The 21234-nt window shown below is 36.5% G+C and overlaps 1 protein-coding gene across 2 annotated transcripts in view; it reads right to left on the bottom strand.

Moving 5' to 3' along the window:
• egfr.S (epidermal growth factor receptor S homeolog) overlaps positions 1-21234 on the bottom strand; it is a 145572-nt gene that overhangs the window by 25345 nt on the left and 98993 nt on the right. Inside the window, exons 2-11 of one of the 2 annotated variants that reach the window (XM_018269348.2) lie at positions 10990-11141; positions 9842-10022; positions 8627-8761; positions 8411-8479; positions 7849-7967; positions 6718-6859; positions 3652-3768; positions 2234-2366; positions 1563-1636; positions 837-927 (exon numbers count right to left, since the gene is read on the bottom strand). In XM_018269348.2, the coding sequence (XP_018124837.1) occupies positions 837-927; positions 1563-1636; positions 2234-2366; positions 3652-3768; positions 6718-6859; positions 7849-7967; positions 8411-8479; positions 8627-8761; positions 9842-10022; positions 10990-11141 (1213 nt within the window). Of the gene's footprint in view, positions 1-836; positions 928-1562; positions 1637-2233; positions 2367-3651; positions 3769-6717; positions 6860-7848; positions 7968-8410; positions 8480-8626; positions 8762-9841; positions 10023-10989; positions 11142-21234 lie in introns of those variants that run through there. The other variant, XM_041567573.1, reaches the window with a different exon arrangement.

The raw sequence follows: 21234 nt of genomic DNA, 5'->3' as shown, positions 1-21234 counted from the left end.
AACAGTCTCTTTGTAAAGGTTGCTCCCCAGGAAAAAAATACACTAAGATGTATTCTTACTCTTAAATTAGAACTGGTGGAGTGATTCATTTATAAATTAAAAAACAAAAATGTTTTTTTACTTGGATAGAGAATTGCAATTCCTGGTAATCTTTCATTTTGTCACAAGACTAACGGCAAGATCAATAACCCCCTGTATCTGGAAGGCCTTTACATTACCGAACAATGTCTTAAAGGAACAATTCAGTGTAAAAATAAAAACTGAGCAAATGGATAGGCTGTGCAAAATAAAAATAAATTCTAATATAGTTAGCCAAAAATGTAATCTAGAAAGGCTGAAGTGAACTAATGCCTAAAAGAACAGAACCCAACTTCCTGCTTTTTAGCTCTCTAACTCTATGTTAGTCTTTGTATGTTCCATGTGGGGGCCACATGGGACATAACTGTTCAGTGAGTTTGCAATTGATCCTCAGCATTCAGCTCAGATTTTTAAAACTGCACAGTTTGGTCTTTCTTAGTACTATTTGGTTCAGAACTAACTGTTCTGGTCAATAACTACCTCCAAAGTCACAGTCTGACCCCTGCATGACACATACATATCCCCACATGGCATGACCCTACCCTGAAAGCCATCATCTCAACCCAATATGTTACTGATGCCTGCCCCCCTAATGTCATCAACTCACCCCCTTGTCTGGTTTTTGCCAAGGCCAAAGAATGGCTCATTAAAACTGAAAAAGCAAATTACAAATATTTCAATTTAATTTTCATTGAAGTTATTTTAGCTGTATCTGTAATGCACAAGACATAAAGTAAGGCAACGTAAAATGTGCTTACCGCTGCTTTGTTCTGCCTCGGATAATCTCAAGATTCTCAAACACACTTAGGTCTGTGTAATTTTCTGGCCACCACTGAATCAGTAAGGATCCTAACCAAGAACAAAAATTTTGTAAAGTAAACTAACCTAAGGGGCCAGGTTTTAGATGGCAAGCTTTCTTAATTTTTGCCAGAAGCACACTCATAGAAAAAAAGGGAGTCAGAAAACGTACAGTATAGTGCAATTATTTGCCCAACCCAGACACTCAAAGCTTCTTAAATCTGCCCCTTAGCATCTGGCCAATAATACTGTATGTCTAGATACGTTTTGCAAAGTAAGGTGAATACACACAAAAACACACAAAACTAGGAGAAGTTCAGTCATAATAGCTTTTTATCTAACTACTACAGATTAATTACAAAAAAGGATACTGGCTCATGGGAAGATATGTTGTGCATGTTTAAATCTGCAATACTGAGGGTGATGAAACTCACCAAAACCCCGAAAAGCTTTCCCACCGTCAATAAAGTAAATTGCTGAAGTTACTTCATGAGGAAACTTTAGGCAACTTTGGAAAACAAAATGCCATGTATGTTTTCCCCTCTGCGATTTACTTTATTACGGAAAATAAACCATTTTACGAGTATTTATCACCCCCAGTAGCGCAGATTTAAATACGGGTTACAAATCTCTCTGTGTGCCAGTACCCTTAGCTAAAAAAATAAAAGGTAAACTATACAACCAACCTGTTATTTCTCGGACAGATTTAAATACAGTTAACTTTGCAGGATCCAGTTTTTTAGTGTTGGTATAGGTGTCACTGAAATGTAAAAAGAAGACAAATAATAAACTTTGCATAACTGGGCAAACCCAATGCTGTTGATATGACAGTTAAAGGAACAATACAGTCAGGATCAACAAATAAATAAAGCAGATTTTTTTAAAGCTTTTAATTTGTAATCTGTGACTCCCCATCTACTGTTTAACTTTAACCATCGCAAAAGCCAAAGCACAGATCTCCATAGCAGCAAACCCCTGTTGAATTATAAATGGGCAGCATACAAGGCGACCATCGGGGAGGAACAGACGGGACTCTTGTCAGATCCAGTCAAAGAGGGCCCAGACTGCCCCAAAAGCATAGATCTTTCCACCAATAGGAGATAAAATATAAATACCATTAACAATAGTTGGGCGCACAAGTGTAATGCCCAAAACACCTGATCACATTGTTCATAAAGTGGGTAATCCTCCTGGAATAAATACTACATGTGAAGAACCATAAAAGAATGTAAAAGAATCCCATACTGAGGTCTCACACTCATACTGATTATTAAAACTGACACACAAATATTTTACATTACTGACAAAAAAGCACAATTTGTCTGTAAAATTATATATAGGAAAGGCAATAACATACCCTTTTTCTGCGACATATAAAAAGGTCACATCTCCATTTACTTTGGTACAGTTTTGAAACAAATCGATATTTGAGGCATTTACTGACAAAGCATGTTTGAGCTTTCCCATGTTGATTCCATCGCAAACCTTATCTGCAAAAGAATTTAAAAGCAATATTTCATAGACATATAGCTAGCTATAGTTTTAAGTTAATGAGTTTGCAAAACCAAAATCAAACCGATGCTTAATTTTCACTGAATCTTCAAATATTAGGAAAATAATGTATAAATCAATCCAATTAATGTACATAGCTTCAAACATAATAACCTTTCCAAGTCCAACAGGGCAGGCCTCATTTGCACATTATGTACAGTATATATATATATATACTGTAAATGAGCAGACATAAAACATTCTCATTTACAACAATGAGACAGAGTGTAAAGCATAACACATCAGCAGTGCTTAAAGGGCTTAGTGCATGCGGCTCTCAGCATTCCTACAGTTGTGCCTAGCCCTTTTTAATGAGGATCAGTATTATTGAGATGTTTTCTAGTGGATATCATGAATTAGCAATAGTTGTTGAACTTTTTCTTTTTTAACTTCTCCTGGGGCAAAATCAGATGTCCTTAAAGTGATACTGACACGTTCCTACAAATAGTGAAAAGAAGCTGCACGAGAAATATAAGCAGCCAAAGCCCTCAAAAGCTGTCCCCAGCCCGGCGAACCTTAGTAACGGCGACCCTCTTACACTCCTGAGTTGTTTCAGTCACGCTAGGCTGGGGGCGGCACCAGATCCCTCCATAGGCTAATTACAAATGAAAACAGGACTCCAGCCTATCGAGGGATCATGCTGCCCCAGCCCAGCAGGACTGAAACAACTTAGGGAGATGATTTAATGGTGTCGGAGGGTCCCTTTACTAAGGGTCACCGGCTGGGGCCGGCTTTGGGGGGCTTTTAGCTGCTTATATTTATCGTGCAGCTTCTTTTCACTGATACCAACACGTTCCTATTTTTATAGGAACGTGTCAGTATCACTTTAATGCCATAAAGCTCATGTACCCAAATTTGATCTTGCAGCTTTCCAGCAATCCAGCTGTGACTGTGGGTATTCTCTTATAGCAGGCTAAAGGCTGCAGGAGTCTTACTGTCAACTTAGTGATACTAAAGTTATACAAAATGTAAGCTATTCTGCCCAATATCCTAGGGATGATATTACAGCAGCCCAAAAACTACAGATAAAATCATTGAGCACCGCAAGAATAATCACTCCAGAGCAATATTTTTGGGCTATTCTAGCCATTGGTTACAATCTACATAACTGTCAGTATTGCTAAAAAAACAAAAAATAACAAAAACCAGTAAAAAAAAAAAAAGGGGGGGGGAATGACACATTTCCTTCATTTACACTTTCAGCTGAAGTCCTATTATATTTACCTTTGGTACATGACCCATCGCACTTTTTGCATTTTCGGATGCCATTCTCCTCTACTTCTTGGGAATCTGAGTTGCAAGTTCGGACACACGATCCATGATCCGTCACAACGTAGTTATCTGTAGCAAATACACATTTATATATATATATATATATATATATATTTATATATATATATATATATATATATATATATATATATATCCTATATAATAAAGTTGAAGTGTCTTTGCGTCCAGTCCGTGGGATTGCGCTACTGCGCATGTGCCCCACGGACCGTCTCTGGCGAATGTTGGACTACATATGTTCTAGCGCCCGTTAATTTAACGGGCTTAATGTCTAGTATATATATATATATTTATATATATATATATATATATTTATATATATATATATATATATATATATATATATATATAGTCAAACGATTCTCCGGCACTCACCCTCAATTGATCACATCCCGGGTGCTTCTCAGGGGGAAACACATGTGTACAGATAGGAGCACTCACGGGTATGGTGATAAAAAAGTCTTTTATTGGAGTGTTACAAATTACCCCACATCAACGCGTTTCGGTTCCCTCAGAACCGTCGTCAGGATGCCATCCTGACGACGGTTCTGAGGGAACCGAAACGCGTTGATGTGGGGTAATTTGTAACACTCCAATAAAAGACTTTTTTATCACCATACCCGTGAGTGCTCCTATCTGTACACATATATATATATATATATATATATATATATATATATATATATATATATATTCCAAGGGATGCCAGCACTCACGAAAAAAAAAAAATAAGTATGCCTGGGTGCACGATCAAAGGATAAATTTACAAAACAAGGAAAAAGATCAGCACTCACAGGTCTTAGAAAAATAAATAATGATTTATTAAAGAACTATGGACTAACGTTTCGGCCCTTCCAGAGCCTTTCTCAAAGTACTGAACAGGCAGTGAAAGTTGTTTAAATACACATATGGTTACGTATATGTGTCGTCATCTAATGAGCGACTGTCTTCCAAACATCACACTAGTGTCACAGTTTACAGTCCATAAAAGGTTAAAACTTACCTATATATACATAAAAGAATAATTTCCTTAATGTATCATAATATCAAGTAAGACTAAAAACAAAACCTATATGTAACATTATTGACTATAGTAATTAGTAACTTTGTATCTTTCACATAAAGGATCACTCAATATAAGGAAATTATGCGAACTGTGTTACATATGTGTTAAAGGATGAGAAACCGATCTAATAAATGGCTCTTAGGTACACAACTCCCAGTCATAGAAATCTCGCTACTCATAAACGCATTAACGCCCCACTAAACTTCACGTATAATCAATACGCTAAAAACATACATACTGCCACACTATGTTATCATTCATTGCTATCCCCCTTTTTTTGTCTACTCTTCAGGTGGTCTGCTCACATCTTGTGTATTGTATTATATAGTTATAATGGTGTGCCGCCAGGGACCTGCATGTTCAGCTCACACTTAGGGTGCAATCGCTCATCCCCCATGTGTACTAATTCATAATATTATAAATTAACCCTATGTGTGCGAAGTCATTCATTCCATTTATATGTGAAATAGCTTTCTAATTGTGACTTTTCATAGTGTGCACAAACCATATCATAATAGTGCGAAAATATCTTACTTATTCAAATATAGTATAAAATGAAAATATAATAAATCTTATTATCTGCAACGCCCAATGTGAGTGATAATTAACAATTTAATCTCCCTCACCCATAATACATATGTAACACAGTTTGCATAATTTCCTTATATTGAGTGATCCTTTATGTGAAAGATACAAAGTTAATAATTACTAAAGTCAAGAATGTTACATATAGGTTTTGTTTTTAGTCTTACTTGATATTATGATATATTTAGGAAATTATTCTTTTATGTATGTATATATTGGTAAGTTTTAACCTTTTATGGACTGTAAACTGTGACACCAGTGTGATGTTTGGAAGACAGTCGCTCATTAGATGACGACACATATACGTAACCATTGCTGTTTTTTCCCCGCCAATATGTGTATTTAAACAACTTTCACTGTCTGTTCAGTACTTTGAGAAAGGCTCTGGAAGGGCCGAAAAGGTTAGTCCATAGTTCTTTAATAAATCATTATTTCTTTTCCTTGTTTTATATATATATATATATATATATATATATATATATATATATATATATATATATATATATATATATATATATATATATAAAACATAAAAAAACAGTCCACACAGGTCTTATTCTGGGTTTTTTGATGTCAGATCCCAAAAAAAGTATAATTTGGATTCTTTTACAATCTAATTGAGTAAATTTATTGATAACTACAGTAAGAATGTGCAAGGGAGTTTGGTCAAAGACTGATGACTCGGCTAGCGATCAAGTCTTTCTTAAAGTATAGATACAGACAGAAGTGCATCTATTAAAACATGTAGTGGCGGCAAAAGGATCATGGGTGACGTCATGAAAACATAACAGGGAGGAGGTCCTCATAGTGAGGGGATAAACATATTTTACACATAAATATATCAATAAAAAATAGAACAAAGTTGTGTTACTAGCTTGTCTCACAAAAGTAAACAGTGTAACAAAAATGTGTTATTTATACATGTATCTAAATCAATTAAGTTTGGCAAAATAATAACAAAACTCATGGACAGTATCACGCTGTACAAAATTGGTGAAACCAGGAGGAAAAAGCATAGTAGAAACTGATTCATGAAGCCGGATATAAAGAAATATGCAAGTATGCTATCCAATGGCACTGTTTAAATACATGAATAGAGCGCTATATAAACTAATTGATGAAGCCAGATATATAGAAATATGTGAGGATGCTATCCAATGGCACTGATTACATACATGAATAGAATAGCACCGATTGCAATAGATATGTGGTCCCCCTATGACCTGCTCTGACACTAAAGTTTTAAGTGCGGTGTGTGTGTGTGTGGGGGGGGGGGGTCGGCATCAGATCGACTTATTAGGAGTACTTTTCACAATTCAGTCATCATGCAACAAGCAGTCTTTACTTACGTGGGCACTTTTTTACACATGAAGCTCCAAAACTGTACTTTCCATAAGGATTTATTTCCATTTGGTATGTTGCAGGATTATATGTCTGCAACTGAGGACAGCCTTCTTTGCATGTTTCACCATCTCGAAATTTACGGCAAGCCTTAAAATGCACAAAAAAAGTCTGATAATTTTACATTTTAAATATAACATCACTTTCTATAGGTACCTGATCATTGTTCATGGAATTGTAAATGCTCTTCATAAATTGGTAACTGGGTTAGATACAAAAGAGTAAGTTTTATCAGAAAGGTCTATATAAATACACCAGTAAACCCTCAAAGTAATGCTGCTCTGAGTCAAAAGACACACTGCATTTAATTCCTTCTGTTGTGTATACATGGTCTTCTGTATCAGACTTCCTGTTTTCAGCTTAAACCTCCAGGGCTCGGCGTGAGCATGCTCAGTTTGCTCCTCTCTCCCTAACTCCTCCCCATCCCTGATGAAATCTGAGCCCAGAGCTATGAACGAGCACGGAGAGACTCAGGCAGGAAGTGATGTCACATCAAGCTAATATGGCTGCTGCTATCCTAAACAAACATAGAGAGCTTCTAGAGCTGTTTACACTGGTATGGTATAGCATGCCACAGAATAAATATAGCATTTTAGCTTTCACTATTGTGGCTAATCTATTGGCAATAAACTGCCACAGTAGCTTTCCTTCTTCTTTAATACACAATGCTGAATTTTAGCACACAAGCCAGGCACAGACATTTCTGAGGATGTTTAACCAGGTAGTGGTTTTCACATGAGTCTAGAAGATAAATAGTACTGAATAAAATGCTACGTATTAAAAATAGCAATGACATTCTAGCCACACAAGCTGAAAAGATGCTGCAGAGGAAATGACAAATGATTCAAAAACTAAAACATAAAAAAGACCTATTGAAAAGTTACTAGGTAACTAAATTTATGACTTTCAATCACCTACTAAAAGTTAAATGCAAAGTTAAAGGCAAATTACCCCATATAAACACAAAAGCCCTGCTTCACCACCTGAAAATTTATTTTAAGTGTAATTTTTTTTTATAGCATGGAGAATTTACCCATGTAGGACTTCCCTGAGAAAACTGAGCAAAGCCTAATTCTTACCAGGCAGTTGTTTTCCTTTGGCCCTGTACAGCCTGAAGCACATTGGCTATGACAGCAATCACTTGGCAGTGGACCCCTGCAACGACCTGAGCACTGCTGGGCACAGATGACCTTTGTTACTGAAATAAAGATAAATATTTTAGTTTACTTTTTAGTAAAGTTTAAGATTACATTTACAACACAACCTAGTCAGCCAGGTTATATCGCAACATAATGGAGAAAAATCCAAGGAGGTAAATACTGAGAAGAATTGCTTGAGGAAAGACAAATCAGGATGATCTAAACATTTGTTCTTTAGTCCGACTGGACCACCATGTATGCCAGGTTCATGCTATGAGCTTATTGAATTGACTATGCAGTCCTTGACCAAGATGATTTTCCATCAGGTATAATTAATGTCAAGATGAGACAGTGATTGGGAAGGTGACCATTTTGACTGCCTCGAACCTCTGTGTGCTATGCCTTGTGCCACATATACATTATTAGTAATGGGTGTCCACAAAAGTAAATGCTGCAGCAAATGTTTAGTTTAAATATTTTCAATTACAGCTGATGAACTTACATTTCTGACAGTTTCCGGGTCCAGGTCCCCAGCACGATCCATTGCAGCTTTCTGCATCACATTTAGGACCTGGTGTAAACATTCAGAAGTATGAACATTCACATCTCATGGATGTATTGACACATATAGAAGAGCAGAATTGTTGCAATACAAGAAACAAAGGTATGTAGAAAGCTTTTGGGAAACACAGGGAAGTTATTGCATGCAGATACTTACACAGGAAAGAAAAACTTTTATCCACAGATATTTTATTGATGGGATTGTCCATATGCATGATATCATTCCACTGGATTGTATTCAAGTAGCAAAGTTTCTCATTTTTTGTAACGAGGACCCCACCATTGAGAATTTCTGGGTAGACAAAATACCATAATGTTAAGTTACATCTTGTAGGTTTCTGAATGTAAGAATAGCATGTAAATACCATGAATACTGTTTAGAAGGAAAAACAATTGTCATCTCAATAAAATGTTTTGTAAAATTAAAGAGGTAGTTCATTTTTGCGTTAACTTTTGGTATGTTATACAGTGGCTAATTCTAAGCAACTTTACAATTGGCCTTCATTTTATTCTTTTTTATAGTTTTTTAATTATTTGCATTATTCTTCTGACTCCTTCCAGCTTACAAATGGGGGTCACTGACCCCATCTAAAAACAAGTGCTCTGTAAGGCTACAAATTTATTGTAATTGTCCGCATTAGGTTTTCCTAGATGTGCCCCCAGCTGTGCACTCTGAGTAGCTGTAGAAGTCTATCCCACACAACTGGAACATTAAAAATCAATTCATACTAATACACTTTGTACATAAACAAACACAGTGTTCAATCTTGTGCATCCACACATTCTGCACAGTTATTATAACTATTATCCTAATACACCCTTACTTGCACATTCACTGACTCTCTTATATACTTACCATTATGTTTTTCTTGTGTGAAATACAATGATGAATGGCTCACTGACACCAGTGGTAATTTCATATGGTCACCTTGCTGGTCAGAGGTTCTCCTGGTGTCCATCAGTAACTACTATGAATTGGATACTGATCTCTTGTATTAAGCTTGGCCTGTTCCCGACCCTGCCCTGATCATTTGCCTAAACTCTGAGATTGTTAACCACTTATGTGCCTTGCTTAGATCTTGCCACTGCTTGCCTATTTATCCTGCATATCCTGTACCTTACTTACTGCCTTGTTTAACTAGCATTGTACCTGTAATAAGAATTGCTGTATTCAAGCATCTGTCCTGCATCTGCCCCAGTTCTGCTTTCTCCTTGGTCCTCACTCCAAAAAGACCAAGTTGCCCCTGGTGGTCCGAGTTTGCCCCTGATCCCTGACACATACAAACTATAACACACATGTTCTCCCCATCATGCAATATATAACAATATATAATAAATATACTTAAAAAATATAAATATAACAAAACGTTACCTGTCAAACGTCCCATTTGCAGTTCCTCCAAAGCATTAGAGGTATTTAGGTTACTCACTATAGCGAGAGCATAGTAGTTTTTATACAGCATATTCCCACGAATAATTTGAAGGTTTTCAAGATGAATGGATTTAACAGAGTTGAGTGCTATGAGAACATATCCGCCCACTTCTTGTATGTTCTCAAATGATAAAATAAAAATGTTATCAAGCAGCATTGCTTTCATAACAGACTTCACTACAAAATTCTTGTTCTCATAACAGGTGATTTACTATGACAGTTAGGTAAAATAAACAATGACAAAATTCGCTACACTTTGTCAGGCTTTGCCATGTAAAAACAAAAAACCAGCGCCATTTTTTATTGCCATTTTTCTTAGGACAACTTCTGCCGGAGCATATTAACAAAAGTCTGAAGTGGTGTAAAACAATGGTGTAAATGTAGTGTAACACAGCATAATAGACAGACCCCCTTAGTGTGTTCATGAAGAGAGCACTACTGCGCAGGGTCTCACACTTGACAAAAAAAATCCAGTCTGATGTGCAGGACTCACTGTTGGTAGGCCCAGGCCAGCCCCATCCATAGATTTTGACAAGCAAATACAGGGCCCATATTTAGTGATGTGCGAGTCTGTGCCACGAAATTTGCGAAACAGAGAAAAATTCATGAAACGCATTGAAGTCAAGTGGCGTCAAATTAATTTTGAGGCGTGTCAGTTTTGACGTGAGTGCCAATTTTATACATGCGACTATTTGGTCCAAATGCATTAAAGTCAATGGGCATCCGAATAATTTTTTTTGGACGCTGTGCATTTTTATCTGGCGAATTGTCACCACAGTTTTGCGAATAAAGTCTTTTTTGTGAAAAAAAATCAGATTTTGCCCGATTTTCAGGCTACATTTCAGATCACAGAAACGTCCAAAAAGGATAGGGTCGGACTAGGGGCCTGAAGCCCACCAGGGCTTCTGCCTCAGGGTCCCCCCTCCGGACCCCAGGGGATTCTGCCTCAAGACCTCCCATCTGGCAACCCCCCTGGCACGCATTGCGCAAGCACACTCACCTTCTCTCACACTATTTATATATATATTTATTTATTCCATAAATTACAACAAAGTTTTGGCCGAAAGTTATAATTTTTTATTTCTTACCCGTAGGAAGGAGGTATCATTCAGACGGTCTAAATAAGTGATCTCCAGATTTCCAAGCACAATTTCACAACCATCATACATTCTTTTAAGGCTGGCATAGTGTTCTTCTGTGTTACCCAGCTGATTTAATCGGTTATTATTTCCAAGGCAGACTAAAAATAAAGAAGAGAGATTAAACTTAAAGGAGCTTTATTAAAATAATTAAAATATAGAGGTTTTTCCTTATTTTATTTTTCTAAAACAAATTACAGATGCATAGGGTGGACAGATTAAAAGTCTATATACTAATTAAAGACAAAGCATACATCCAGGCACGCTGGTGTCAGCAATATTGTGCGAAAGGACAGCCAAAACCTTCAACCTTTCAGTATGTTATAGAATGGCTATATGGCTGCATGTTATAGAACTCTTCAGCTGGCCTTCATTTTTTCTTTCCAGCTTTTAAATGACCCCCATCTAAAAAGAAATGCTCTGTAAGGCTACAAATATATTTTTATTGCGACTTTTTTACTCCTCATTTTTCTATTTAGGCCCTTTCTTTTTCAAAAACCCGGTGGGCCCGCCTGCCCAGACCTGATCCCAACCAACGCTCCCCCAGGCTCCTGATCTCCCTCCCCCGACACACTGCTGGGAGGTGGTGGGGGCCCCTTGGGGGGAGGTGCAGGGGCCCCTGGGGCTGCACACAACAGTCTGACCCTGAATCAGTGCATGGTTGCTAGGGTACGTTGGACCCTAGCAAGCAGATTGCTGAAACTGATAAGAACACAAAAAATTAAAAAACCAAAACCCAACTGCAAATTATACTCAAATCTGTCTGCAGGTAGAACAATAAAAGCTAAAATCTAAGTTGATGCCATGGCCTCGTGCAGATTAGCCCACTTTAGCTCACGTTATACTTAAAGGAGGAAGGAGTATATATAGTGAATAAAGTACCCCCTCTTGTAAAATATAAGGATATTATAAGTTACCGAGGAGTTTCATGACCATATAAAAACACGAGGCCGAAGGCCGAGTGTTTTTATACAGGTCATGGAACTCAGAGGTAACTTCTAATATCCTCATATTTTGCAACTGGGGGTACTTTATTTATTATAATACACAAGTTTTAGGGAGTCGTGACAGAAATGACATCAGAACTCACCATTTATAACTGATGACATCAGAACTCACCGTTTATAAGGATATAATTTACAAGATATTCATGGCTTTTGTGTATTATATATATATATATAGACAAATACAAGAGGTCCTCTGCACTCAACAATCCCTGTTTTGTTTAAAGGGTAAGGCATTTTTTAGTAGCAGTATGCACAAAATGTCTCTGTCTTGTATTTTGTGGTCGCAGCCTCATTGCACCCCCGCCTAATGTTTTTAAAAATTAGTGGTGAGCACAACTTTCCCTTGTTTGTTATAGTTATACAGGAGCAGTGACCTGCTCCTTGTTGTAGCTCCCATCCTTCCCAACTATAGTCAGGTGATCCCACTGGTGTCTAATAAAAGGGCAGCCAAGTTTGGGAGTTTTACTTTGAAAGCAGCTAGTAAGTTGCAGGTAAAACTTAGTCCCTTTGTAAAATGTATAATTAAAATGTATAATTAAGCAATTGAATTACTTTGAAAGCAGCTAGTAAGTTGCAGGTAAAACTTAGTCCCTTTGTAAAATGTATAATTAAGCAATTGAATTCTTTAATTCTTAAATATATTGCAATATATGGACAAACAAACAATCCCTGTTTTGTTTAAAGGGTAAGGCATTTTTCAGTATGCACAAAATGTCTCTGTCTTAAATATATTGATAATGGGTTGAGTGCAGAGGACCTCTTGTATTTGTCTATATGTATTTTTTGGTCGCAGCCTCATTGCACCCCCGCCTAATGTTTTTAAAAATTAGTGGTGAGCACAACTTTCCCTTGTTTGTCTATCTATCTATCTATCCTTGATAAAGACCCCAATGGGGGTCGAAACGTTGGATGCACCAGTGATGTTGCAATATAAAAGTTTTTTGCACCTTTTGAAGAAACCAGAGTGCGGGTTCATTTCACATTATTGAATATATATATATATATATATATATATATATATATATATATATATATATATATATATATATATATATATATATATAATCATGTAGAAAGCTGACGCACACTGGGATTTTTCTCAAAAAAGAAGCATATTTATTGGATCGACGTTTCGGTCCTCACATGGACCTTTATCTTGATAAAGGTCCATGTGAGGACCGAAACGTCGATCCAATAAATATGCTTCTTTTTTGAGAAAAATCCCAGTGTGCGTCAGCTTTCTACATGATTATACAATTTCTTTCTGACTAGCACCTGGGTCTCTACTCCAGTAAGTGTGTGCCACAGCCCTTCCACATATATATATATATATATATATATATATATATATATATATATATATATATATATATATATATATATATATATATATAATAAACTGCACTGTGTGTTTTTTGCTAACAAAGCTAACATGTCTCTTGAAATGTAAATATGCAATGCAGGAAACAGTGCATCTAAAACTGGCTACTGTACTGACAAGGTGAAGCTAACTTGCAATAGCAGCAAAAACAGCGAGAACAAGCCCTAGCGAATTCAGCTTGACATTTTATTTCCCTGGCCAAACGTCATGCTACTCATACACATCCTAGCTGGCTACCATAGCATTTTGCTGTTCCAGTGCAAAAGGTCAAACAGGAAGACAGTCTGCCAGACAGACACACTAAATAGATATTATAAAACGGAAACACAGCTCATTTTACCTAAATTATTCAATTACATGATGGAATAAGGAATTTATTGCTAATATAGCCTGTTTAAAGTGAGGCATGTATTCAATGTCTAATAAAATTTCAGATTTCCTGTATAAGATGTGTGTGTGTATATATGTAAATATGATTTGAGCATTCCATACCTCCTGCACTGATGTAAATACAAAGATGGGACCAGACGTCTGTGCCATTGAATGTTCAAAGGCATTATGCGGACATTATGCAGTTATTATACTGGTTCTGGAGTTGTGAACCATTAAATATTGTGTATGCCTTTTTCTGCTGTGTAAAACAAGGCACTGTACGACAGCAGCTTGTTTAAGAGCTTGTACACTGAACTAGAGGGTAGAAGGTGTATGATCCTGAATAATTCAGGCCTCCAGGTTTTTTACTGACACTCTTCATTTGGACTCATGAGAGAGAAGATGATCTTTGATCCTGATTGTTAAATTGAATTAAATGGTAACTGGATGACAGTTCTGACAAAAGTCAATGCATTATTAATATACATGGTGTGTACTGGAGTACTGGAAAACATGCAGTTCATATACTTTTGAAGTCAATGAAACCTTTTTTTAAGATTATGGGGCTGATTTACTAATATTTGGTATCCTGGAAGCTTTACTAAGCAACTATTTCATTTGCCCTTAATTTTCATTTCTTATGTTTCAGCTGGTTAATAGTACCCAATGTTGCAGCTGAGCACTAACACTCCATAGTACAGAACTGCTTAAATCACTCAAACACATCTGGATGCATTGACACATTGCATATTACTTTATAGATGGGACCAATGCAATTAAAACATAATACAAAAAAAATTATATACAACACTTGGTACATTGTAGTAATCCACTTTGTTATGTGAATGTGAGTTGGAGGTGTGCAACACTAGCACATTCACAGGAAGCCAGATATTCAGTCTGCCAGGTGTCATCTTGTAAGTAGAATATCTAACCTGTAACATGTTATGTGGAATTTGGTACTTTATATAGTGTACCTTAAACAGAATCTCTGGCTGTCCAATAATTGGCAGAGGTATGTGTATAGTTTCAACAAGGAAGAAAGAAGCACAGTCCTTTCTGTAATCAAACTAATAATATCTATAAATTGTACAATTACTGGACCCATATCAAAATATTTTTAGGGCCCCTAAACATTGAGAATAAGCAGTAAGAACCCTTCAATAGTTATATGACATTTTTCCACTACAGTTAAATCCATGTCTGCTAATTGTTTTTGTCAAAAAAAGCCTATTAATAATGTCTATAAAGAGATGCTGACTGGCAAAAGATCCTAGGGTGCTTAGAAATCAAAATAACTATTATGGCTGCTAACATATAGTATTGCTCAGTGTAAGTATGACTTATGGTACAAATGGTCAGTTAAACTATAAGATCAGACGTAATCAAGTCCAGAATTTAAGAACTGGGTCTTTGATGGATTAACTGAATTGTGTAATAGCTGCAAGTGAAAACATGTGCAACCTCTTTTGCACACGGGGGGCGGGGTGTAACATGGCCAGGTTGCCATGCCCAGCCGGCATTCCATGGCACTGGGTGAAAGGACTAAAAAGTTCTGGTTTCCACCTGCCTTTGACCATATGCTTGCCCCCAGGCTGGGCAGAAATCACTTTATTGAGCTGGTAGAGTGACACTTTCTCATTTTTTTGTGCATGTGTTTGTTCCAAATTGAAAGTTTTCCTGCATTTTTCACATTTCCCTCACAGTTTCTCACTTGTGCTTGATCTCAGATTGAACAAACTATTCCAGACTATGCGCAATGTAACACATTTTCAGCATCCTATAAAAATATGTTTCTCATTAGGTGAGTCTCACTTGCTAGAGAGAAGATGTTTGCTTGTTTTCTTGTGGTTATAAATTGTCGGCATCAATAATTGTGAATTACTTCAGAAAGAATTTGAGAAAAGGTTTACATTTTTCAGTTTAGTTCATCTGTCCATAAATAGGTGCTAGAAAATGAGAGGAATCATATTCCAGGGTTGCTGTACCCATATCCCTCTATGTCAATTCCAATTAGTCTGCCCCTTTTACAGTCCTGCACCAATCACTTATTGCTTTATGTTGTATATACTGTATGACTGACAGAAAAACTTTGCACATGTCCCCCCCCATAGTGTAACATTAACACTGCAATGCTTAACCCTTGTTAGTAACACAGTAAATATTGTATCTCAAAGTAAAACGGACTCCTGTGCTTATATCCTTTCAGTACTTGAAGAAAAAGTTACTTTAACACATTTCTTCGATTTTACATTTTAACCAATTTTACATCATTTTTTCCTGGTCTCCTGAAAAACTTAATCGGGGTTCTATGGTAAATTTATTTGCAAGGTGCACCAAACTGCAGATTTAGCAATACAGCAAATCAGATTGGTCCGGACAGAGAATTCTGCCCTTCACATTTTGTTATACAATTTTATACCCAGATCAAAACATCATTAAAATTTTAGATACCGTATTTTACTTGAATCAGTCCTATTGGACAATTTAATTTTATGCAATTGGATTTTATTATTAAGCATCATTTGTTTGAAGCAGATTTTTATGCATTAGCTTGTTTAGACATAACTTATTTTTCTTATATGATTTATTGACTGAATTCTAGGAGCTTTTCATGCGCTAAAAACAATTTCAGTTCCTATAACATTTTGTGCACTACCAGCAAAAACTTTAAGTTTAACCCCTTACTAGCTAACTTTGTCAGCTTGACCTGACTTTGAGGTCTAGTTAGTATAATCAATCTTAACACCAGTTTTCCATATTTCCTCCGGTTGTATTTTTTTGTATCATTCCCTTGAATATTTCATTTGTAATGTAGTGCTGGAATTTAAAACATGCATTTTTTGAAGGGCAGCTTTATGCATTTCACCATAGACAATGTAAATGTTTGTTAATTAATTTTTCTGTATCACAGGAGGAGAAACTACTATTTTTTTCTGTCACCTGTATGTATACAACCCAAGAATTCTTGGATTCTCATTAGCTACCCATGCCCAGGACCAAAACAATGGTATGCCTGGCCAGATATACAGTAATCAGAAAGCCCCCACCTGCCAACCTCCACTAGCCCCGTTCCCTTCTACCTACCCCGCATAGTCTTCTACTAGAAGAAGTGTCCTGGAGGTGGGCATTGAAAGTACTGTTTCTATTTTTGCAGTTGATACTAAATTGTGCAGAACTATAGGTTCCATGCAGGATGGTGCCACTTTGCAGAGTGATTTGTCTATATGCACTTTGGCAAAAATAATATAAATGCAAGTTATACACTAAATGGTAGTGGGTTGGGAGTTTCCTGAAATGAAAAGGATCTAGGGGTTTTTGTAGATAACAAGTTGTCTAATTCGGGGCAGTGTCATTCTGTGGCTATTAAAGAAAATAAATTTCTGTCTTGCATAAAAAAGGGCATTAACTCAAGGGATGAAAACATAATTATGCCTCTTTAAAGGTCCCTGGTTAAGCCTCATCTGAAGTATGCAGTGCAGTTTTGGACTCCAGTCCTTAAGAGAGATATACATGAGCTGGAGAGAATGTAGAGATGTGCAACTAAACTGGTTAGAGGGATGGAAGACTTAAATTATGAGGGTAGACTGTCAATATTGGGGTTGTTTTCTCGTGAAAAAAGGCGATTGCGAGGGGACATGATTACACTTTACAAGTACATTAGAGGACATTATAGACCAATAGCAGGGGATCGTTTTACCCATAAAGTGGATCACCGTACCAGAGGCCACCGCTTTAGACTAGAAGAAAATAACTTTCATTTGAAGCAACGTAAGGGGTTCTTCACAGTCAGGACACTGATGTTGTGATGGCTGATTCTGTTAATGCCTTTTAAGAGGCTTGGATGATTTTTTGGACAGACATAATATCAAAGGCTATTGTGATACTAAACTTTATGGTTAGTATAGGTATGGGTCTTTATAATTTATGTAAAAAGTATGGAGGGGTGTGTGTACGGATGCTGGGTTTTCATTTGAAGTTTTTTCAACCAGATTTAACTATGTAACTATGTATCTTTGGTAGCTTCAGATTTCTTTGTGAAGTAACTGCCAAAACTCAAGCTTTTGGCGCATGCACAGTTGGAGCCATTCCTTATTAGTAGCAACTGCGCATGCACAAAAAGCTAAAGTGTCGGCAGTCACTTCACAAAGAAATCCGCTGCGTTACAAATCTATGCTCTGCATATATAGGTCAGCATTGCTGCCTGGGACACTTTTTCTAGTAGAAGTCTATTTGGGGAGGAAACAGGGAGGAGGGCCAGTGGAGGGGGGCAGATGGGGTTTTGAATTTTAGGGGGGGGGTGTTAATATTCCTTTAACCAACTGTTGGACAAGGGTGACTAATTGGAAAAATATCTACTCATCTAGTAGCAAAATGGACAAATAAGCAATTGTTTCTGTTTATGCCACTGTTAACTGACCGTTCCCCTATTTTAGATATCAGCCTTGCATATAATGGCAAACAAATGCACATATGTTCTCAAATACTGAAATACAGGTCCCCACAGTTGATCAGAGAGAAATTGTAGTTCAGTTGTATTGGATTTAGATAAATCTAATGATAAAACCCTATGTAGGTGAAAAGAGAGCTAGGCAATCTCTCTTTGGTAAACTGTTGATGAACTCTAATTGCACTTTTTGATAATATGCTGCTTATAAAGGTAAACACAAGATAAAAGTTTTATTCAAGTGCTAAAACTGAATACACAATTACAAATATTTATTACAAATATTTATTTAAGCTAATGCAACTTACATAACAGACACAACAAGAAAAATGCAACCTTATGCATTCCAGGTGCTGCAGAAACTACCATATATATCTCCCTTTTGGCTGAGTTTAGTGGTGATTCTGCAACATATGAAACGAAAGGATTACAAATTCTTACTAAAAGCATTATAATGTTCTGTATGGAATATTTCATTTTAAAAACAGTGTACACTCATTAAAAATCTAAAAGTCACAGTTATACCTAAAGAGAATAAATGCTGATGTCAATTATTTGTATATGTGATTCATTTCCTATATGAGAACATACCCCCCCCATACACACACATACACAACACACACCTTAGGATTGTGGTTTATACTAGGGATATACTTCCTGTTGTATGACTTACATACCTGGGAAAACCTCTATAGTGCTATAGTACAGTCATTACAATGCTTTGAACATATATGGTGAGTGTGCAGCATGAATTTCTATCTGCTAACATTAAGGGGCCAATTCACTAAATTCGAGTGAAGGATTCGAAGTAAAAAAAACTTCGAATTTCAAAGTATTTTTTGGGCAACTCCGACCATCGAATGGGCAACTTCGACTTTCGACTACGACTTCGAATCAAAGGATTCAAACTAAAAATCGTTCGACTATTCGACCATTCGATAATCGAAGTACTGTCTCTTTAAAAAAAACTTCGACCCCCTATTTCGGCAGCTAAAAGCTACAGAAGTCAATGTTAGGTCCCCATAGGGTTTCCTAAGTTTTTTTGATCGAAGGATATTCCTTCGATCGTTGGATTAAAATCCTTCGATTCGAAGGATTTAATCGTTCGATCGAAGGAATAATCCTTTGATCGTACGATCGCAGAATTTGCGCTAAATCCTTTGACTTCGATATTCGAAGTCGAAGGATTTCAATTCCTAGTCGAATATCGAGGGTTAATTAACCCTCGATATTCGACCCTTAATGAATTAGCCCCTAAGTAATAAATGACATAGATATGACTTCACATGAGTCTATGCTGTTACTTTACGTACATCTTAACCAGTATAAGAGGCTGGGGGTGTTAGGGGTAAAAAACAAACATTCCTGGTTACAGTACAATTTAGTTACCTCTTCTTACTTAACCTTTTCTACCCTTCATGCCTCCTCTGGAGAAGAGCTACTATTTATTACAGAATATAATGAGATAGTTGAAATGCAAATATAAGCACCGGGGATAAAAGTCATGTTATTTTTTATGTAGTTATTTTAATTGTTTAGATGGCAGTTAAAACTACAATTGTCCTTATGTGTTGTTTGAATCTTTATATTTTGCATTACATAATGCTATACCAGTCGAAGCAAGTTCCCGCTGTGCATGTGGTGCGGCTGTGTTTACATATACTTAAATAAGGTCACCTCCATCAATAGAGCTATACACGTGGGAAAGGTGTTCTTTAGATCTCATACAGTATACTATACATATTGGTACAGTGGAAATGTTGGTTTATTCAAGCATTGTTGTTCTAATAGTTGTTCTAATTTACTGCTGTATTGCAAATTGACACCTATTTCACTAAGCAAGCGAACTTATGCTGGGGTATATTGTGAAACCTGTCTATTAGATGCTACACAAATCTGCTGCTAGGTGTGATGTCATCAGAAGACCCTAATAATTAATCTCTTTCAATTTTACATTGGGAATATAGATTTGAGAATGAATATTATTGTGTCTATCATAAAAATTATTAACACATATTTCTAAAGCACTAACATATTCTGCAGTGTTGTACAAATAACATATGCATGCAGTGGTCATATAGATTACATACAAAAATAAACCAATAACTTTCACAAAAGGTAAAGAAGGCCCTATCCGAAATGACTTAAAGAGGTATGAGACAAACAGTGTGGGGATGGGCACATCAGGATAGTGAGCTCTGCATTTAGCTAGGCTAGATACAGTAAGGGCAAGCTCCTCTTAAGAAATGTGTTTTGAGAGGTCATTTAAAGGCAGAGATATTGACATACAGAACTTGGGAGGGAATTCCAGAGAACAGGTGCAGTCCTTGCAGTCTTGAATGTTAAAATGCACTATGTCCACTTATGTCCCTCAATCATTGCATTCGGGATTGTTTGTTGACCCCTACTACAATACAATGATGAAAAATCAAAACATGGAAATAGTTATTAATCTCCAGTTCTTTAATGCTGTTATTTGCTGCCATTGAAAACCAAAAATGTAACTTTAATGTCAAACACAATTGATTTCAGCAGTAATGCAGACAAAAAAGAGACAGTGAGAACTATTTCATAACGACTCAACTGCCCTGTTTTACCGGCAGACTGTGTAGAAAGAAAAATAAATATTATTTGAATGAACTAGATTTAGTTCTGAGATTATTGAATTGAATGAATCGTACAATAACCATTTACGTTTATCAAAGTGTGGATTCAAATTTCTGCCACAATTCAAAATTTTTTGCACAAAAACTCACAAATTCAAGTTATTTTTTCAAAAATGTGAATGCTTGGTATTTATTAAAGGACCAGTAACACCAATTTTTTTTAAACAAAAATTATTAGTAGACATTGAAAAAAAAACAACAAGACAAAGGAATCATGAAGTCTTTATTAAGAAATAACTTACTGAAACCCCTCTTGCGTTCCTCTTCAGAAAAGGCAACCCTGATCCCTCATATAGTGCTCGATTTCTCCTGCCTTCCTTA

This window comes from Xenopus laevis, chromosome 6S (genome assembly GCF_017654675.1).
Source record: "Xenopus laevis strain J_2021 chromosome 6S, Xenopus_laevis_v10.1, whole genome shotgun sequence".
In the NCBI taxonomy this organism is placed as follows: domain Eukaryota; kingdom Metazoa; phylum Chordata; class Amphibia; order Anura; family Pipidae; genus Xenopus; species Xenopus laevis.
Note: the sequence above shows the minus strand (reverse complement) of the source record. Positions and strands in the feature narration are given on the sequence as shown.